Genomic DNA, 19,172 nt, shown 5'->3' on the forward strand with positions numbered 1-19,172 from the left:
ATAAGTCCACGTTTTTTCTACTTTTTAAATATTTTATCCCATTTTATTTAGTTTTATTTGAATTATCTGATTCAACTACCTAACAGCACTTACATGTTTTACCCTCATAAAGCACTGTCACTGTGTTATTAAAAGTGCTGTTTAAATCAAGTTGATTATTACTTCCTCTCTCTGTGTGCTCGCGCGGCTCTAAACAGGTATGACCGGTGACGTCAGCAAGGTGACACCCACCTCTCTTCCTCCGTGCTGGTGCAACAAGACTCCCGGTCCAGTTCCCGGTGGAGATTTCAGCCCACCAGGAAACTTTTTACCGACTTTAACAGTGTGGCGTTTTTTGTGACTTCGCTTCATTCACGAGACGACGATGAAGATTTCTTCCTCGCTCGCGTGACGAAGGACTTTATCACGGTCAGCGCGTGAAGCCAGGAGGACTCAAACGTGAGGTTTTTACACAGATATGAAAGCTATAATTTGTGCATGTGTTTGTGAAGCCGACTGTGAACTATAGCCTGAACTGAATCGAGGCTGCTGGTGAATGCGCTCAGTGATATAACACTGGAGCTCCTCTTTCACAGGCTGACGTTAGTTTCACATTGAATCGCTGCACCTCACTCGCTTAAAATAGATCCGATAGAGGATAGTTCAACTGTTTTCCACTGGATGGTTGAAGAGTTCCCCTTTGGGAAAATGTTACACGGTGTTAGTGTGAGTCAAAAGTCCAAAAACGATTACACGGTGTTGAGCTCCTACAACAAGCAGCCGAAATGTCGAGGGATCATTATCGCGTTTTGGTTTTAATTTCCAAATTATGAGATTTTAATGTCACTTCATGGCAAATGGTTTGTTTTGGGTATTTTGGGGAGGGTTAGGGCATCTCAATGAGCTTTAAAAAAAAGTCTTGGGCATCTTGTCAGGGGGCAACACGTTCACCGAGAGACTGAATGCTGAAGAGAAAGTTTCATTCATGGACAGTCTGACTGAATTCACTGTCAGCGTGGCTCAAGGTCGACGTGTCCCGCCCTGTGGGAAGCTTCTGTAAACACCCACCAGCTGTATGCTGCAATAAACCGGCTGACCAAAACATTCATGGAGGAAAAAGATACATAAGATAAATAAAAACATAGGTTTAAAGCACCAGGGAGACATAGTGGTGCGATTAGAGGGATCAAACTGCCCACTGGCTTATTGAGTCTGAAAACTTAGTTTGTCAGCATCCAGCTGTTGGAGCAGCTTTTTAAGCTCAGTCTGAGTCAGCTCTTAGGTTACATGCCAGATTTAAATTAATTCAGGACTTCTTCCTCACGTGTCTGTTTTTTAGGGACAATAAAGTAGCACATAAATCACTGTTTCACAATCTGAGTTTGCTTGTGAACCTAAAAGACAAAACCATACAAGTTATTGTGAACCTGGTGAGTTGTGATCACTTCAATTTGAGATGAGAGCAGCAACAATTAGTCAACTAATCAACTAGCTGTGAACTATTAAATTAATCACCAACTAGTTCTATACTTATTTTGAGTGCTAATTATGCTAAAATTTGAATATTTTCTGGTCTTCTATGACATTAAACTGGATATCTTTGGGTTGAAGTCCATTTTCGGACATTTCATGGACCAAACAACTAATCAATTAATCGAGAAAACAATCGTTAACTGTAGCCCTATTTGAGTGATTTCTGATTATTTTGATTGGGCCCCAAAGAAGTAAAACTATTCAGTGTTTCATAGGAAAAAAGAATTGATAATATAGAAGTAGAGATGCAACTAGCAATACTTTTCTTTATAGATTCATCTGCTGATAATTTTCTCAATAAATAGGCAGGTCAATAAAAAATAATGTCTATCACTGTTTCCCCAAGTTGACATCTTCTTTTGTCCCAATCTGTTGTCCATAACCTAAAGATATTTTGTTTACTATCATATAAGACTTAATAAGCCAGGAAATATTCACATTTAAAGTGCTCTAATCAGAGAATTTTGGACATTGGACATTTGGACATTGTCACTTCATTGACTTGTTGTTTCAATAATCATCTTGCGGACCTTTGTGTGCTCCTGATCCCTGAATGGGAACAAACTGCTGTAATTACATCTCTGCTTTTTTTCCTGTTTTAATTCACAGCGAATTCCCAACACATCAAGGGGAATCGTATCAGCCCTCTGTCCATGATGTCCTACAGAGGTAAAAATGACTTGTGCCGAATATGTGGAGGCGGTCTCCAGGGAAACCAAAGGCGGTGGCTGTTTCAAGGCCAAAACAAGAAGACTGGTCAGCCTCAGACCCCGACAGAGTCCCTGAGAGGAGGAAGCCTGTCCAGATCCTCGCAGAGCAGCCCCTGGGGTGAGTCTGGAGGAAAAAAGAAAATCTAAAAGTTTGTCTGAATTATATCCACAAATATCTTTTTATAAACTGTTTCTTTTACTCTTTACAGGCAGCACTTTATCCCTGGGATCCTCCGTCTCTCTGTCAAAGTCCCAGCTATCCCTGAGCTCACCCTCTAAAGGAATGGATCTGCTCTCTGTGTTGACCCACATACTGGGGCAGTCTGTTTCACGGGGCAATGGGCAGGGGGAGTTTGTGTGTGGCAAATGCATGTGCGCCCTCGAGCGGGTGTTCAAGTTTGACTCGGTGATAGCCAGGGTGAGGGTGCTTTCATCTGAGAGGCTTCAGAAGCTGAGCCAGGAGAGGGACAAGATCAGACAGTGGGTTCGCCAAAATTACCGTCAGAGACACCCACAGGACTTCCAGAGCAGGGGCAGCACCAGCGAGGAGGATGGCGACATGGAGAAGGAGGGCTACAGGGAGATGCTCAAAGAGAATATGGCTCTTTCAGAGTATGAGTGCTGGTCCGAGAAGTGGGACTCGTGTCCGTATTTTATAAGAACGGGTAAAAGATGCAATAAGGGTAAAGGATGTGAAGGCTGTGATTCCTTGCGAGTGTCAGACTCGGATTATGAGTCAGTTTGTGGTGTTCCCCGCCGTTTGCCTTTCCAACCTTTCTCACCATTAGCATTGTCACGGGATAAATCCCAGAGCATGCCGCTCCACTGGCAGAAGGTGCCCTCCATCTACTCCAGTCCTGCTTCACTGGCGGGGTCCAGCCTCTCCTTACGGGCATCTTCCCGCACAGAGTCCATTCAGTCTCTGGACTCTCTTGATGCCAATGACCCCTTTGATTCATCAGGTGATCAGGCAGTCAACTTTGTACTCAAGGAGCTGAGATGTATTGAAGGAAAGCAGGTCATTTCGCCATCAGGGAGCAGAATCCCAGTTCTGGGCAGGAGGGATGGAAAGTATCCAAGAGAAACTGGAGAGACGCTATTACCGACTATTAACCGGGTGCTGAACTTTGGGGATGGAGAGAATGGAGGGGATGAAACTGATGGAGAGTACGGAGACATCCTGACAGAGCTGAGGGACGAGTTCATGCCTCTTCATCGAGAGGTGAGTGTTTCTATTCGTGTCCGAGCATGCTGTAGATAACTGAAATGCACTTTGTAAAGGAATAGAAGAACTCTGACCAAATGCTGTGTGAGCTAGTGACTGTAAATATTGACACAGTGCGCTGCAATAGGTAATCCGGGAGTAGCTGGGGCCAGTCCAGCAGTACAACGTGATCAGAATTTCAAATTTTTGTAATGTTTTTACTGAAAATACCACAACCCACATTTAATATTTAATCATTTGTCACTTCAGAGCACTACAGGCAGGGTTCACCATGCTGTCAGGCACTTGCAAGGTCAGCTGGACCAAGCTGCAGCCCGCATCAGGACTCTCGAGGCTGAGCTGAAACATGGGAAGAGTAAACCAACAGAAGTCAATGGATCAGAGGAGTGGACCTCTGTAAGCATTCTTTTTTTTCTCACACAGACCCCATTTTGAGACCATTACACATTTAAAAAAAGGCTCTGGACACCTGAATATGTGACAGGTGCTTTTTATGATCAACAGTCCAAAATCCAACGATACTTAGTTTACAATCATGTATATGATCATAAACTGTATATGATAGTTAATGTATGATAAGGAAAAGCCTCAAATCCTCACATACAGTATCAGAAGCTACAACCAGCAAATTTTTAAAGTATCCAATTACCGAAATGAATAGAAAGTGAAAGTGTGCAGGAGTTTTTTTCATTTTCATTCAAGACTATTATTATTATCATAGTTAAAAAGGTTATTGTGGTCAGTGGAGTAGTTAATGTGTAAAGTGATTCATAATCACTTAAAGTTAATCAATGTATGAAATAATAAGTAAGGAAAACTAAAAATATAAAAAGAAAATACAAAAACTTTAAATTAGAAACTCAAGCATAATCTAAATGTGAATATAATCAGAGATTGATTTGAGATATCAGTGAAGTAACAGAGTTACAGATATTTACCCAGACAGTTGTTACATTTTTGTTTAGTCAAGAAAAACAAGTTTGTAACTTAGTACAACATCATGTCACATGTCCAAACAGTTCCAGATATAGTTTCTACAACACTCAACAAACTTCCCTGAGTCAAGTTTGGTGTTGACTGAGAACAAATATAGCACTATGAAAGGAATAGAGGGTGGGTGTACTGTGTTTTATGCCTATGGAAGGGTGTGTCTGTTTCCTCATTTACAGGTGCAGATAACAACACACACACACGCACACATGCACACATGCACACTCAGCCTCTCTGGAATCTTCCCCAACCAGTGAAGTTTGCCCAGGGCTCAGTAGTCTTATGATAGAGGATATCATTAACCAGCCTCCCAGCTCCTGTTCACATGACTTGATCTTTGGCAGATTCAAAGACGCTTTATTCACATGATGAACACAGTTTAATATTAGTAAGAATTAATGTGAAATGTGTGCAAGGAGCCGCAGGTTTAAACACATAGAGCTAATGGAGAGAAAAATGTTGGAAGGGACGCAGCTAACGATGATTTTTCTTTATCAATCTGTCTTTTATAGTAATAACTCAATCAAATGTGAGCACATAGACACAGTACATATAATGCACAATATATTTTTAGATTCAGTACTCAAAATTAGGATATAATTATCTGTGATGAACATTGTGAAAATAAACATCTATAAATCTGCTTAGAAATCAAAAGACTTCTGTAACTCAAGAACCTTTCTGAGAATCATTACAATTTTTTAAAAAGTATCAAAGTAAAACAGTGATAGTTGTCTGTACATACCCTTGAGTACATTACAAACAGAAACTGCTAATAGCTAATTCAGCATGTTTTTTTAATGGTGCCAAATTGACAGTTTTTTTACACTTCTGTAAAGTAAGGATAGCAGTAAACCGTTGAATTTATGTTTGGTTCCTGCTTGACAAATTACTTAAAATAGTTTTATTATCAAAACAGTTGTTGGATTTTTTTTCGAATCAACTAAATCATTAACTGACTGGTTGTTTCAGTACTAAACAAATAAGTGTACACATAAAAATATGCGTCAATCACATCAAATGTCAAAGTGTTAAAGTATCAAAAGTTGTCATCGTATTCTTGGTCAGATTACCTACAGTTTCCTTTGTTCAGATATTTTATCAGATAGATGTCAATCATGAAACATATCCAAATTTAGACCTTATTATATTCAGGCAGTCTGTTATTTAAAACCAATGTACTGAACAGTTTGGTGTGCTTTTGTTAAATGAAACAAAGAGATATTTATATTGCCCCAAACTGGGATATCAAAGAAAGTATTGCGTTGTCAGAAGTGAAACTTTGATCATAAACACCACAACTTCTGCTCTGATTTGTAAAAGAAACTATTGCCACCTGTCCTCTTCTCCCCTGCAGCTGGCCCAGGAGGAAGGTGGCAGTTTCCTGCTGCAGAGTCTCGGTCACTCCCTGCACAGCCGGGAGCGTCTGATTCAGGTGGGTGAGGTGATGAGTGCAGACAGGACTCGGTCATGCACACAGCAGTGGGATCTTCTCCTGCTGCTCGGGCTCGGGCTCGAAGCTCACTGGAATGTTGTTTGTCTTTGAAGTCGCTGTACGCCCTTAAAGCGACAGTGCCAAAAATACTTTCCTTTTGTCTGTTAGCCACGTACACGATTGTACCAGTGACGTTGACTTACTTTGTGACGCTTTCATCACGACTGCTTTTGATTTCAGTTGCTTGTAATGTTGATGATTGACAGCAGAGATTTAATTGGATTGCTGCAACATCGTTTTAAATCACTCTGGATGAATGTGAAATAGCACATAGATGGATAGATAGGGAACTTAAAGGGAGTTTGGATGAATTACAGCCCATTTAAAGATGATCAATTAGTGACAATATTAAAAAAATAGTCCTTGTCACATTTTTGCCTGTGCTAGATGAATGTTATGCAGCAGGAGTTTTACATTGTGCTTCAGTTAATAACATCTTTACAGACATATGAATGCATCTTTACATTCAAGCAGACTAAAATTCAGTGCATTTACTTTAAAAAAGAAAAAGAGCTGTTTATATGCTGTAAACATTGAGTTAGAAAGCAGTAAAGCTGTAAAAACCAATATACATACTAATCCTTACTATGGCAGCCCTATTGTCAGAACAAATGCATGAATGACATTATCAGGAGTTTTAATTGTGTTCTTTCTTTAAAAACTGGTACAATGAGTCTTGTGGTTTTAAACAGATCTGAGCAGGTTTTGACAGATTTGAGTTTCGGGGTGAGTAGATAAGTGTTACATGTGGCTGCCTGTTGGATTGAGCTGTACATTAATGATGAGATGAGACTCCCTGATGTTTGCCGTGGTTCTAATTTGCATTCATATTAACATGGCTCTGGGCTCTATATGAAGACTTGTCGTGGGTTGTTATGACACGTCATGGGATTTAAGCCTTAAAGTTGAAAGATTCAAACATATTTAAGATATGAAAACTGATAAACTGCTGTTAAAACATCCCGTGTGTAGTTCATTTCTCACTAAGCACACAGATATTTTCTCTCTTCCAGGAGTGTATGGGTCTGATCAGAAGACTGTGTGTGGAGGAGGGGGCAGGGTCTGAGCTGGCCGACAAGCTGACTGAGAATCTGGGCGAGAATCTGAAAGAAATTCTCTCCAAAAACAAGGTTAGAGCTGACATTGTGCTTTATGATCCTCAGCATTGACGGTAAATGCTTTGTTTCCTTATGATGACACATATTTCCCCCACACCGAAGATAGTTGTTCGACTATCTCTGCAACTATTTTGATAAGAGAATAATCTTTTAAATACGTCATTAAGCCAAAATCCCAAATGTTTTTATGTGTCAAACATGATAGTAAACTTGAATATTTTGGGGGTTTTGACTGTCGATCAGACAAAACAAGGCATCTTCAAGTCGTCATCATGGGCTTTAAGAAGTTATAACAGCCTTTTTTCTCTGTTTTCTGACATTTTATAGATGAAACAATAAACTGATTAATCAAAAGAATAATCTGGAGATTCATACATATTAATAATGGTTAGTTTCAGCATTACACTGTAGCACAGCAGTGGTTGGCAGATAAACAGGCCTTTGCTGATAGATGATTTACAGAGCAGTGTAGGTCTTGGATGGGTAAGTTTTACCTCAGGCCTGCAGGAAGTTAAACCAGTCCAGCACTAGCCTGTCAGGGACTCTCTGTGGCTCTGTGTAAAAGAAGTTGACTCTTTTGTGTCTGTCATTAAGTTATAGATTACTGTTTTGTATTTCATTCAATTATCTGCTTGCAGCTTTGAGATTTGGACTTCAAGGAACATTTAATTAACATGGCAGAGTTACAGTATGGACAAAAAGACAATATAACTAACACACAATAACTAAATAAACAGTTCATCTTGCTAAGGGAGTATTTGTGCTTTAGCTGATGATTATGATGTCCGTGGATTATCGCCATCCACCAGTTATGCATTTTACTGTCTGGATGAAAACACCGATATTGTTTACTTATGTGAAGTGGCTGCTGTCACACTGCAGTTCCCCTTTTTTTAAAAAGTACTGAATCTGTCTATCTGAATGGAGAAAAACAAATGAATGATCTCCCCTTGTGTTACTAATGATGTCCAGATAGGGAAGTTGGTTCCATTTTGCTTGTTAAAGTATGACTTGAAGTATAAATCATTAGCTTAGAAATGAAATGTGCTTCTGACATACTGAGCATCAAACACTTGACATCTTGTCTTGTATTCATGTTCTTAATTGTACGTTTATTTTAATGTAAATTCTATGTTTTAAGGTCAATTTTCAATCTCGTTTCAATGCAGTTTTGATCATCTTTATGCTCTCTTGCTTATCAGATTGGCACTCTAGTAACTTTGAACACATTTTTGCACAGTCATTGTAGTTAAATCCAAATTTAGAAATGTCAAATCTGTTGATGTAACATTGCTTTGTGATCTTTAGACTGCTCTGCAGAGTTTGATGTCTGAAATAACTGCCAAAGAAAAGGCCACGGAAAATGAGATTGAGGCACTGAGGAAGGCTGGAAGAGACAGAGAGAGAGACCTTGACACACTCAACACTGTGCTGCAGTGCAACCAGGATATTATCAATGTAAGAGTACACACACACACACACACACACACACACACACACACACACACACACACACACACACACACACACACACACACACACACACACACACACACACACACACACACACACAAAAGGAAGCAGTGGTGGAATTTCACGCTTTGTATTTCAAAAACGCACACACCCATATGCTTAATATATCCAAGCACTCTTCACATGTGTACTTTATCCCATGGTCAGTTCACTTTACCAGAGGTTTTATCTGTTGATTTTTGCCCTTCCTCCAGGATCTGCAAGTGGCTCTGCGGGAGAAAGAGCGACTGCTGGAGGAGGTGGAGAAAGAGAGGGAGGTGTGGAGACAGCGTGACAGGGCCCTCACTGCTGTCCTGCAGGAGAAGGAGACTCTGATCTGCTGCCTCAAAGAGGAGCTGGAGAGCTGTCAGAAAGCTGTGCAGGTATATAAATACACTCATACATACACTCACCTTCAAAACTACCTGGAGGGAAGAGGAGTAAAAACTTGGAAATCCATTGTATAGCTTGGATAACTATCCTACTAACGATTGGCAGCTCAATTCCTCTCCTCCAGTTCATATGTCGAAGTGTCCTTAGGCAAGATACCGTACTTCCTATTGCTCTCAATGGCTGCAGAGTGTGAATAATGAAATCCTCCCAATGAGCAGGTTGCCACCCTGCATGGCAGCCCCCGTCATATGTGAATGGGTGAATGTCACTTTGAGTGTTTTGAGTGATCACAAGATAAGAAAGGCATCACCATTTACTACTGACTTCATCCTCATGATGACATCAGATTGTTTGCACATGCCCACAAATTGCCATCTGTTCTGTACCGTTTGTTGCTAAGGCTGTTCCACAGTTTGTTCCCGTTGTCCACTCACATTCGAATCAGATTTGGACTGGAACGTGTATGAATATATTTGAAAAGTTTCAATTTTGAGTAAGGAATAAGAAAAAGAAGTGACATCCTACCACTGTTTACTTCCCTTAAAGATGTAGCCCAAAAGAGACGGAAGCTAAAACAGCCTGTTTTAGATATAGGATGAACTGATGGGCTGCATAAAAGGGCCAATATAAGATAAATAAGTAGTTTTTTAAAAGTGCATGCAAACATATTCCAGTAGAGCGACAGAGTATAAATATACCTGTAAATGTGCATGACACGTCTCCTCTAAGGGCCAAACACTGTCTGGCATCAGGTTGTCTTACACTTGTCTATCAGCAGTTAAATGAAAACATGAGTCAACCCAAATGAATTGTTGTGAAGTCAGAGAATATCTTTGTCTGCCATCTGTCACAGCTTCAAAAAACTCGCAGTACAAACGTTATCATGATATTTTGGTGTGAACCATCTTCACTGATTATTAAAAAAGCAGCTGGATGCTTTTTCAGATGATTCATGAAGTACTATTGTTGTCTCCTCTCCACGTACCACACACAGACTGGCCCTCACAGCACCGTTTTAAAATTAAAAATAGGCCTTTATTATAATAATGATATTATTGCTTCTACAATTACTGTTGGCTGACAGTAAAAGGAGACGAAACATAAAGGAGAAATCCACCCTGAAGCACTTAACACAAAAAGCATCCTCCTGCACATTTGAAGGCCTTTTTGATTTGCTGTCGGCTGTACATTTTGATGTTGGACTCTGAAGGTTCAAGGACTTTTTATAGACTCACAAATTCACATGTTTACGACTGTTTATCAGCATTTAAATAGAAACATGAGTCAGCCCAAATGAAAGCCAGGCAAGGATTCATTGCTATAAAAAGTGTGTTACTGTAGATGTCTGATACTCTTCACTGTGCTGTAGTTCTGTTTGGATAGAAATATTTCAGCTTGAGAGAGGAGCTTTCTAAAATGCTGCAGTATAAATTGGATACAAAGTGCCTCAAGTGTTCATTGAACTACTTTCACCTTAAAATAAAGTTTCATTCTCGCTGTTATTGAATGAAGAGCCTGTTCTGCAGCGCTCAGCCCTCCCGGCCTCTTGTGGATGATGAGGTTTGTCAGTAAATATTGACTTCAGTGACCACAGGGAAAGCTTTACTCACAACTTGTCGTTTTCTTCCAGACTCTCTCCGACTCTGTGATTGGCCAAGGACCGACGGGGGGCAGAGCTGAGGCGGCTCTTGCCTCTCAGCTGAAGGAGAAGGAAAGTCAGCTGGTAGCCTTGTTGAAGGACAGAGAGGGAAACAGCACCACCATGTGCCAAGAGGTCACCAAACTCACCACGGCCCTGCAGGAGTACAAGACTATTATTCAGGTGAGGTATCAGAATTGGAAAGATGGATACATTTGATTACACATTGCAAAAAAAAACAAAAACAAAAGTAGCTGCTTGAATACTGAGAAGGAACTGGAGATGTGATGCAAATCGAGACATGGTCAGAGATTTTAAGGCATGCAATCAGATCTATACTTTATATTCTCCTACAGTATTCAATGTCTGAGAAGAAAGACGATGTTCAGCTTTGTTTTTGTTGGCTTAATTTTTGCACCAGCATTGATTTTAGCATAGCAGCCAGAAACGTGTACTTACTTGTAGCACTGCAATGATCAGTCAATTAATTGAGTCTATTTTGGTAACTGATTTAATAATTTTGGGTCACTTTTTTTTTGAAAGAAAAATGTCCATTTTCTCTACCAGCGTCTCGCATGTGAAGGTTTTCTGTTATTTTTCTTCTATGACAGTAAACTGAATATGTTTAAGTTATGAATTGCTTGACTGTTGGTCAAAACAAAACAAGACATGTAAGGACATCACTTTGGGCTATTAAAAACCATGATTGACATTCTTTTTTTCCCCATTTTCTGATATTTTATAGATCAAACGACTAAGCGATTAATCAATATATTAGTTGATCATGAAAATAATCATTAGTTGCAGGCCTACCTGCTATTCCTGCAGCCTTGAAGTGAGGGTGAAAATCATCAGACCTGCTTTCACCACAAAAGGCTCATGTAAGGGACATTTGATGGTGACACTTTCTAACCATTTCTCCTGCCGTCACCAGAATCAGCAGGAGAGTCACAGTCAGAAGGTTTCCTCTCTGACGGATCAACTCAAAGACATTCGGCAGGAGCTGAGGGAGAAACAGAAGCATAAGAAGGAAGCTGATCGAGTCCGGCAGAACGACCGCGAGGACAGAGACAGAGAAGAGAGGAAACTGAGGGACAGCCTAGAGAAGAGAGACAAACTCATAGAGGTACTACACAGAGCCGGATGAACAATGAGGAAACAAAAAAATAAATAAATAAATAAATAAATCTGAGGAAGACTATTTTGATGTTGTATATTGAACATTTAATTTCCAATGTTCCAATTTTAATTAAAACTGAATTATGTTGTTTTATGGTTTGAAATGGTTGTGTTACATCTTAAAACAGCTGTAATGTATGAAATCACCATGTGTAACGTGGACTCTTCAGCTCACTTCAACTAAAAATAACTCAAGCCTAAACTAACTAAACCAGTGTAGTAGTTGAATCTGTGTTGGTGGTGGTTCTCCTTGGCTGTAGCTCGCCCTCTAGTGGTTGGCCTGGACCATTGCGGTTTCTGATGCTGCAGAGCTCCATGAAACATTTACATTTTGTTATGGTATTTCTAAATATCTGAATAAATAGAGACACATATTAAAATGTAATTTTAGTTTTCCAAAAAATATGAGTCAGTCACACCACTTACACTGACTCAAATTGGTGATATGAGTATTGTTATTGTTGGAGAGTTGAGTTTTACACACACAAATGTGTAAAATGTCGCTTTGAGATTGTGTGATGTTCTGAACTTCGTTCATGCTTGTGGTGGTGACCGAGATCTTTTTCTTTCTTCAACAGCAAATCCTCTTGGATGCTGAGGATCGGGACCATCTGTTCAGAGAGCTGCAGCAGAACCTACAGAAGAAACACACACTGTGACAAATGAGAGCTGGGTGATAAACTGACAGGATGCAAACTTTCTGCACAAACAGAGGAATACTTTGCACTTTCTGCACCACCTTTCTGCCTCTTTGAAATATTTATTGTGGTGTATATTTATATTTATCTCCACATATTTAAGGTTTGCATTTACAGACCTGTTTTGTCCTGGCGCAGGGCTGAAGGAAAGCTTAATTTTCCACAATTACTACTAAACTCTCTGCAATGAATTAGTCATTTCAGATGTAGAGAGTCAGATGCGGTCTGATTGTTCTCACAGATATCAGGCTCTTTCTTCCTATAGCTGGATGTTCAATACTTGACTTAGAAATCACCACATTTATTTAACTGTATTGACTTGATTTTTGAATGTAATGGGTTTAATGTTTAGGTAGTGATTAGATTTCATTTCATTGGGATGGTTGCGGATACAAACATTTCTGAATGGTGTGATTGTCATTGAATCCGAATGACATTTATTGTGTCCTTCAGGACAGGAGCGGGTACGATATTGCTTTAAGTGTGGATTAGCATTACTCTATTCTATGAAGCTTTTGGCAAGTGTGTCTTATTGTGTTTGTCTTTTTACTTTCTACTGCCTATTTTTGTTTACAGTGCTAGTTTGGCACTTATGGAGGGGAATATCTAGGACCAAAATAGCATTTTTAACTGCCTATTTTTTCTGCTTTTATAGTTTGTATATTTTTTTCTGAATGATCTTCCTTGTTCTTGTCTTGTGTTGTCTGACTATGAGTTATTGCTGGAGACGTTTTTTCTTTTAACTCAAGAGAATTAAACACTCTGATCCAAATTACTAATGTCTACAGACTCACTTATTTCATTATCCATCATGCATGCTTGTTGAGATGAAACATGACCTCAAACTACTGCAGTAAAAGCCAGTGTTGAATGACAGTGCCCCCTGTCTTCTCCTCAGTGTCCAATCGCAAAACTGTTTAGAGTTTCTAGTTACTTCAGGAACTGTTGCTATGGAGCTGACTCCTCAACACCTCACACAAAGTTTTCACATGAGGTATAACAGCCATTTCTCCTCGGAGGAATTCATCATCATAGTACTAAAAAGTTAAAATTGTGACTTTTGGGAGGGAACTGCTTGTGAAGGAATGCAGGTCCAGTCGGTCCCGCTCGGCTCCGTCACCATCGGACCGGAGTCTTGGCGCGATGGGACGGTCCGCTCCATCCGACGTGCGCAGCGCTTGGTCCGGCAGACTCGGGCCGGTCGGTCGGGGAGCTGCAGCCGGCCCCGGAGCTGCAGCGCCGCTCCTGGTTTCACCCCAAAGCGCACAGATGACACCGCAGAAATAACCGAAGATAAGATCACAGGGGAGGAATGTGGAAGGAGTCGTGACTCCATCTGCAACAATAAGATGTCGAGGCCCCAGACTACAGGAGCGGTGGTGAGAGACACACACGTCCAGACAGTCCTGTGCGTGCATCCATTTGAAAGAGTTATTATCTGAGGAGAGGTACAGTTACTGATAATGGCCTGCCATTGTTTGGTCAGTGTGATGAAGTTGTACGCTCAGTAAATCTCTGCAAATAATTCTTCTTTACAATGATTAAATAAAAACGTGTGCCAAAAGGCAACTTATCATCCATCAACATTTAGTCAACATCCTAATAAAACATTTATGAACAGTGTTCCATAAGATATTAACTTTGTGTTTTATCTCCTTGAAACCGCTGTTTCACTTTATTGCACATCTTATATAACAAAATAGACTACTAGGAAACATAAATTATGGTTTAATAAGAAACTGTTTTAAAGGAGAAACATTTTAAGTTCTTGTGAATTAGGCTATAATAAATTTCTGACTTTATTTGACAAAAGCTTGTTAAAATTAATCTAAGGGCTGGGAATTTGCAGTGTGAAAGCATATATTTCAATTCACTAAGTCAGTCTAACTTTCTCTGAAGCTTCCTCTTAATGGCACCCAGAGGACACCTGTTGCCCCGTTCCCACCTTCCAGCTTGCGTGAGCAGTGTGCAGGGGCCAGTGTTGCCATGGCAGGTGAGTACATGCGCAGGGTGCGGGAGGTGGAAGGCCAGCTGCGCAGACAGGCGGGCAGGGTGACCCAGGAGGGCATCAAACTGGAGAGGGAGAGGGGTCATTTGGAGAGGATGCTCCGCAGCCTCAGGGCTGATCTGACGGTGAACAGGAGGAGCTCTGAAGGAAGGACCAGAAGGCCTTCCACTGTGGAGACGGTGAGCTTATAGCCACTCAGCAGACAAAACTGCAACACAAATTTGGATACAGTGACAGATCAGGATAAGATAAGATATACTTTATTGTCCTGCAAGGGAAATTTGTCTTGGGCTCCAAGCTGCTTCAGCACAAAACACCATATCGACAATGTTACAATGCACATGTACACATATAGCACATATCATTCATACATACATACATACATACATACATTCAAGTTTAAATGTGCTTTATGTTTTTAAACAAGCTTAAATTCACATGGTGAGTTTGGTCACACACATTTTTTGTACTCCTGTATTGCAAACTTAATGACATGCATTCGCTGACAGGTCTGCTGTGTTGCAGGAGAGAGATGGTGCTGATTACTTGCTGACTTGTGAGAAAGGAGAGCTGGCCGAGTTGAAACAGGATCTGGAGGGAGCACTGAGAAACACACTGACCCAGCTACAGGTGATTTACAACATTACTGCTCTGTCTTCTTCGGTTGACTGATTTTCCTTTAGAGCACCCCACTGCCCCCACCTCTGTCTTTCTCTCTCTCTTACTCCGTTTGTCCCTCCATGGCGAGAGTGTTTGTTTTTATTTATCTATAAAATAACCCACGAGAGATTACAGGTGAAAGCTATAACTGCTTGGCATTTGGGAATATTTTAGTAACTGTCTGCATGTTGCCAATGTAAAGTAAAATCTCACTTCTAATGCACACAAAGACTATTTTATGATGATGTTAACACAACAAAGGATTAAGACGCTGTAGAACGTTAAAAACTATGTAAAGAACAAAAGTTGTGAAAATATAATGAAAAACTAGAAAACTTTAAATCAATAATCTTGAAAGCCAAACACTTCTTGAAGCACTTCTTAAATTCTAGAGAAATGTGAAATGGATCAACCAACTAACTTACTTGAAAATCAGCATCTCTGTGGGTTTCTAACAGGCATTTCACAGTTGAACAAGGACCTCATCAGGGTATTAGAGTCGCCTTATCAGCATCAGTACACACGTCTTTGTAAATTTGCCCTCTGTCTCTTCCAGGCTCTGGGTCAGAGTAGCAGACAGCTGCTTAACTGTGCCAGTGAGAGGGCTCGTGTCCTGGAGCTGCTGCCTCACAGCGGCTCTGCTGGAGGACATGGCACCGCTGTTCAGATCTTCGCCAAGACGCATCCCGTCAGCCCCTTTACACCAGGTACACTGAGGACAGATGATAAGACTGTATCAGTCCGTGCAGATAGATCAAGCTGTTTCAACAAGACAACAGGAAAAAGAAAAAAAAAACACAAGGACACAAATACAGAATCAAATTATAAAACATACATCAGGAACATCATCCTACTAGTACTCACTTTAAAATTAAAGCTTGTTTATGTAGCTTCCCAAACTGCTGGAAGTCTGCTGATGTAAAGCGGCCAAATATAGACATGGGAATGTACATATGTCCCCTTTTAATAAAATAAATTACTATTTTACTGGTTTGTCTTGCAGAATGTAAACAGGTTTTGGAGAGGTCCACTTTAACAGTCAACCAATCGCAGCAACTGAGGATAAATATCAGACAGATGCTTACCAGCGCTATCACTAGGCAGAAAGATGTTCATCGTACTGTCAATGACGGCCTGGTGAAGAAAATTGCAGAGACAGTCAGTCTGCAGGTAGACACAAACAAAACAAGGTGTAAAACATTTGATTGCAATACAGATATACATCAGGAACATCATTTTGATATTAGAGTAAATGTTTCATTTCCACTTCATTCTGTCTTTTAAAGCAAAACTTGACTTTGGCGTCTGCAGCAACCAAGCAGGCAATGTTTCGCAAGCAGAGGGAAATCAACTGTATTCGCCACAGCCACGACAGAGCGCAGGTTGGTGTGCATGTGGAAAAGCATCAGTGAGTTTGTTTGATGGTTAATGTGCACAAGATGACATTTTCCACTCATCATCGTGATGTTTACAGGGTCCTGAGTACAGCGGTGACATACTGTCCAGAGAAAAACTGAACAGACCTCTGGTGCAGGTTTACCACAGACACCCGGGGACGCAGTTACCTGAGGCTGCTCAGCTCATACAGGTGCTTCCAATAAGTGTGAATAGAAATGCACAAATGAGTTATTGGTTGTAACTAAAGGTGTTATTAATGGCTATTAAACCATTTATTAGGTCTTTATAGATCAATAATTCATTACAAAAAAAATTAAGACAGTTTGTCCACTTAGACTGCAATGGATTACTTATAAACAGCTTATTTACAACTGAACCAACCAAATTTTCTCCCAAGTAGGCTACTACTGGTCAATAACGCATTCATAAATTGTTTATTAAGCACTGATAAGGCCATAAGTTACAAATGATAAAGACTAAGGTACATAAAACGTGCATAAAATGTTACAAACCATGCATATATAAAATGACAAGTCAAATGACAGAGTGTGCTCAGCCATAACAATTAAATCCAAGATTTCAAAAACATCAACACACCTCAGTTAGTTACATGAAAAACTCATCATGGCTCAACCCATCATGAATAACTCAAATTTAGTAATGTAACATGTTCTGAAAACGTTATCTATGATGAATCTAAACCAAACCAAAACTAGGACTAACAGATGGAGGGGAAGCCCCGCTGACCTAAATACAGGGGACAACAGTCAGAGCAAAAGTGTAGTGAGTTCATCCTTGCACTCTCTCTTCAGTTTTAAAGGTTACACGTTAGGTTACAGCGAATAGCTTATAAAAGGTAGTATAAGCTTTTGACCTACTTATGCAAACTATGTTCACACCATATATTAAAAGCATGCAGTGGTTTAACACCTAGTAACTGTCTCAAGAAACCAGGCTAAATGTGTTTCCTGTGCATCTCTCAGGGCAGTGCAGTTCTGAGACGATGTCTTATGTCCTCTGAGGGCGAGCTGTTGCACCTACAGCGTGCTTGTTTGCACCTGCTGGACAACCTACATAGCAAGAGAGCAGCAGCTCAGGTGGACGCAGCCGTCGTCCGCATGAGGCGTCAGCAGGTGGACAAGCGAGCCATGCCCACTTTCCTCCAGCAGGGGGCAGGCCGAAGCCAACTCTCCATGTCTTGTGTTCAGTAGAGCTGCAGGGAGCATGCAAGTATTTCCCAGCAACTGTAATTTCCCAGCTTGGGGATCAATCAAAAAGTATATCTATCAAGTAGGGAATACATAACATAACATAACATAACATAACATAACAACATTGGTATCCACATACACTTGGCCATATGGTGTACATTGCTGCAGGACCTTTTTGGCACTAACATTTAAAACAGTTAAGTTTAATACAAGTTCAAACTAATTATTATAAGTTACAAAACATTTCACAATACTCGCACTTTGAGCAAAACCTGATGATTTGTCTCAGATGACTAAAGAAAACTCAGACAAATGCAGGAAAATAATACAAAATTATTGGCCTGTACAATGATCACTGACAAGATCTCAGTTTCCCTGATGAAGCAAACCCCAGTCAACTGTTACTGAGGAATTTAAAGAAACACTAAGATTTATTTGATGTAACTAATTAATTTTAGTCTAATCTGATTATCTTTATTGGAATAAAAACAAGATGACTGTAGGAGTGTCTGTATATAGCTCACTCAGACTACAAGGGCGTAGTATATATTCTGTTCACGTGATGATTGGCAGCGCAGTGACAGACAACAGGTGTTTTGAATTAACATCTAAATCATTATCAGCACTGTTTTTGTAAATATTCAACTGTTGCAATAAATGGGAACATCACCCAGAGAAATTCAGTTTTTGACAGTTTATTTTAAGTGGATACCTTGTGAAGAACATTCCCTAAGCCACCTACGTTAAGTGACTAATTTAGCTTGGATAGTCACTACACAAGTAAGAACCGTCCTGTATGGAGGAATGAACGACACTATTGGAAGGATGCTGCTGGTTGGATTGGCCTCACATGGGTCAAAAGGAACTGCGATCAACTACTCTCTTCACCAAACAACGCTGCACATAAGAAAAGGCAAGGTAAGCGAGCCACAGCAGATAATCCGGTTCATTGTATCACTGCCTGTTGTTTGAAGTGGAACTAAACTGCTTGAAATCTGTACCTATTTGAATGATTACTGACTTGCCAGTGTGTGAAATAGAAAGTGGAGAAATTAGTGGCTCCTTGTTATTGAATGAGACTGCTCTGCTGACGTCACACAATTGACAGTTTTGGAAATGGTTGAAAGTGCTGACGCTTAAGATGTCTTCAAACATGTTTATTGTTCTTGATGGGGTGCTGTAATATGGTGGGAAGAGATGAATGTACTTATAAACATCATGAAACTTCAGTACAAGTTAAGAGAAAGATGGAGAGCAGCTGCCTGTGACGGGTTAGGGTTAAGGTTAGGGTTAGGGTTAGGGTCATAGTGGCCATATCTTCAAAGAATGCATGTTCCCATGATTGATACAGAGGTGGATTTGTTGATTGGCACAAATGCTGAAATTTTTTTTCGAACCTTGGGAAATTGTCAATAGTCATGGCG

General features: G+C 40.3%; 2 protein-coding genes across 3 annotated transcripts; both read left to right on the forward strand.

Moving 5' to 3' along the window:
- The first annotated feature begins 306 nt into the window (after positions 1 to 306).
- On the forward strand, positions 307 to 13,224 carry si:ch73-95l15.5 (uncharacterized). Of its 2 annotated transcripts, XM_062422261.1 has the most exons (11): positions 307 to 438; positions 2,122 to 2,340; positions 2,432 to 3,444; positions 3,697 to 3,843; positions 5,795 to 5,872; positions 6,946 to 7,062; positions 8,359 to 8,508; positions 8,778 to 8,945; positions 10,586 to 10,777; positions 11,529 to 11,720; positions 12,352 to 13,224. In XM_062422261.1, exons 2-11 carry the CDS (start codon positions 2,166 to 2,168, stop codon positions 12,430 to 12,432), a joined length of 2,313 nt encoding a protein of 770 aa, XP_062278245.1. In that variant the 5' UTR covers positions 307 to 438; positions 2,122 to 2,165; the 3' UTR covers positions 12,433 to 13,224. The 2 variants fall into 2 exon arrangements, with proteins under 2 accessions (XP_062278245.1, XP_062278246.1); XM_062422262.1 differs by lacking the exon at positions 307 to 438 and having other exon boundaries at positions 2,005 to 2,340.
- Positions 13,225 to 13,556: 332 nt separating this feature from the next.
- On the forward strand, positions 13,557 to 17,748 carry tektl1 (tektin like 1). Its single transcript, XM_062423155.1, has 8 exons — positions 13,557 to 13,850; positions 14,371 to 14,658; positions 15,005 to 15,109; positions 15,696 to 15,846; positions 16,143 to 16,309; positions 16,426 to 16,521; positions 16,614 to 16,727; positions 17,521 to 17,748. Exons 1-8 carry the CDS (start codon positions 13,557 to 13,559, stop codon positions 17,746 to 17,748), a joined length of 1,443 nt encoding a protein of 480 aa, XP_062279139.1.
- Positions 17,749 to 19,172: the final 1,424 nt, after the last annotated feature.

Source organism: Scomber scombrus, chromosome 7 (assembly GCF_963691925.1).
Source record: "Scomber scombrus chromosome 7, fScoSco1.1, whole genome shotgun sequence".
Lineage (NCBI taxonomy): Eukaryota > Metazoa > Chordata > Actinopteri > Scombriformes > Scombridae > Scomber > Scomber scombrus.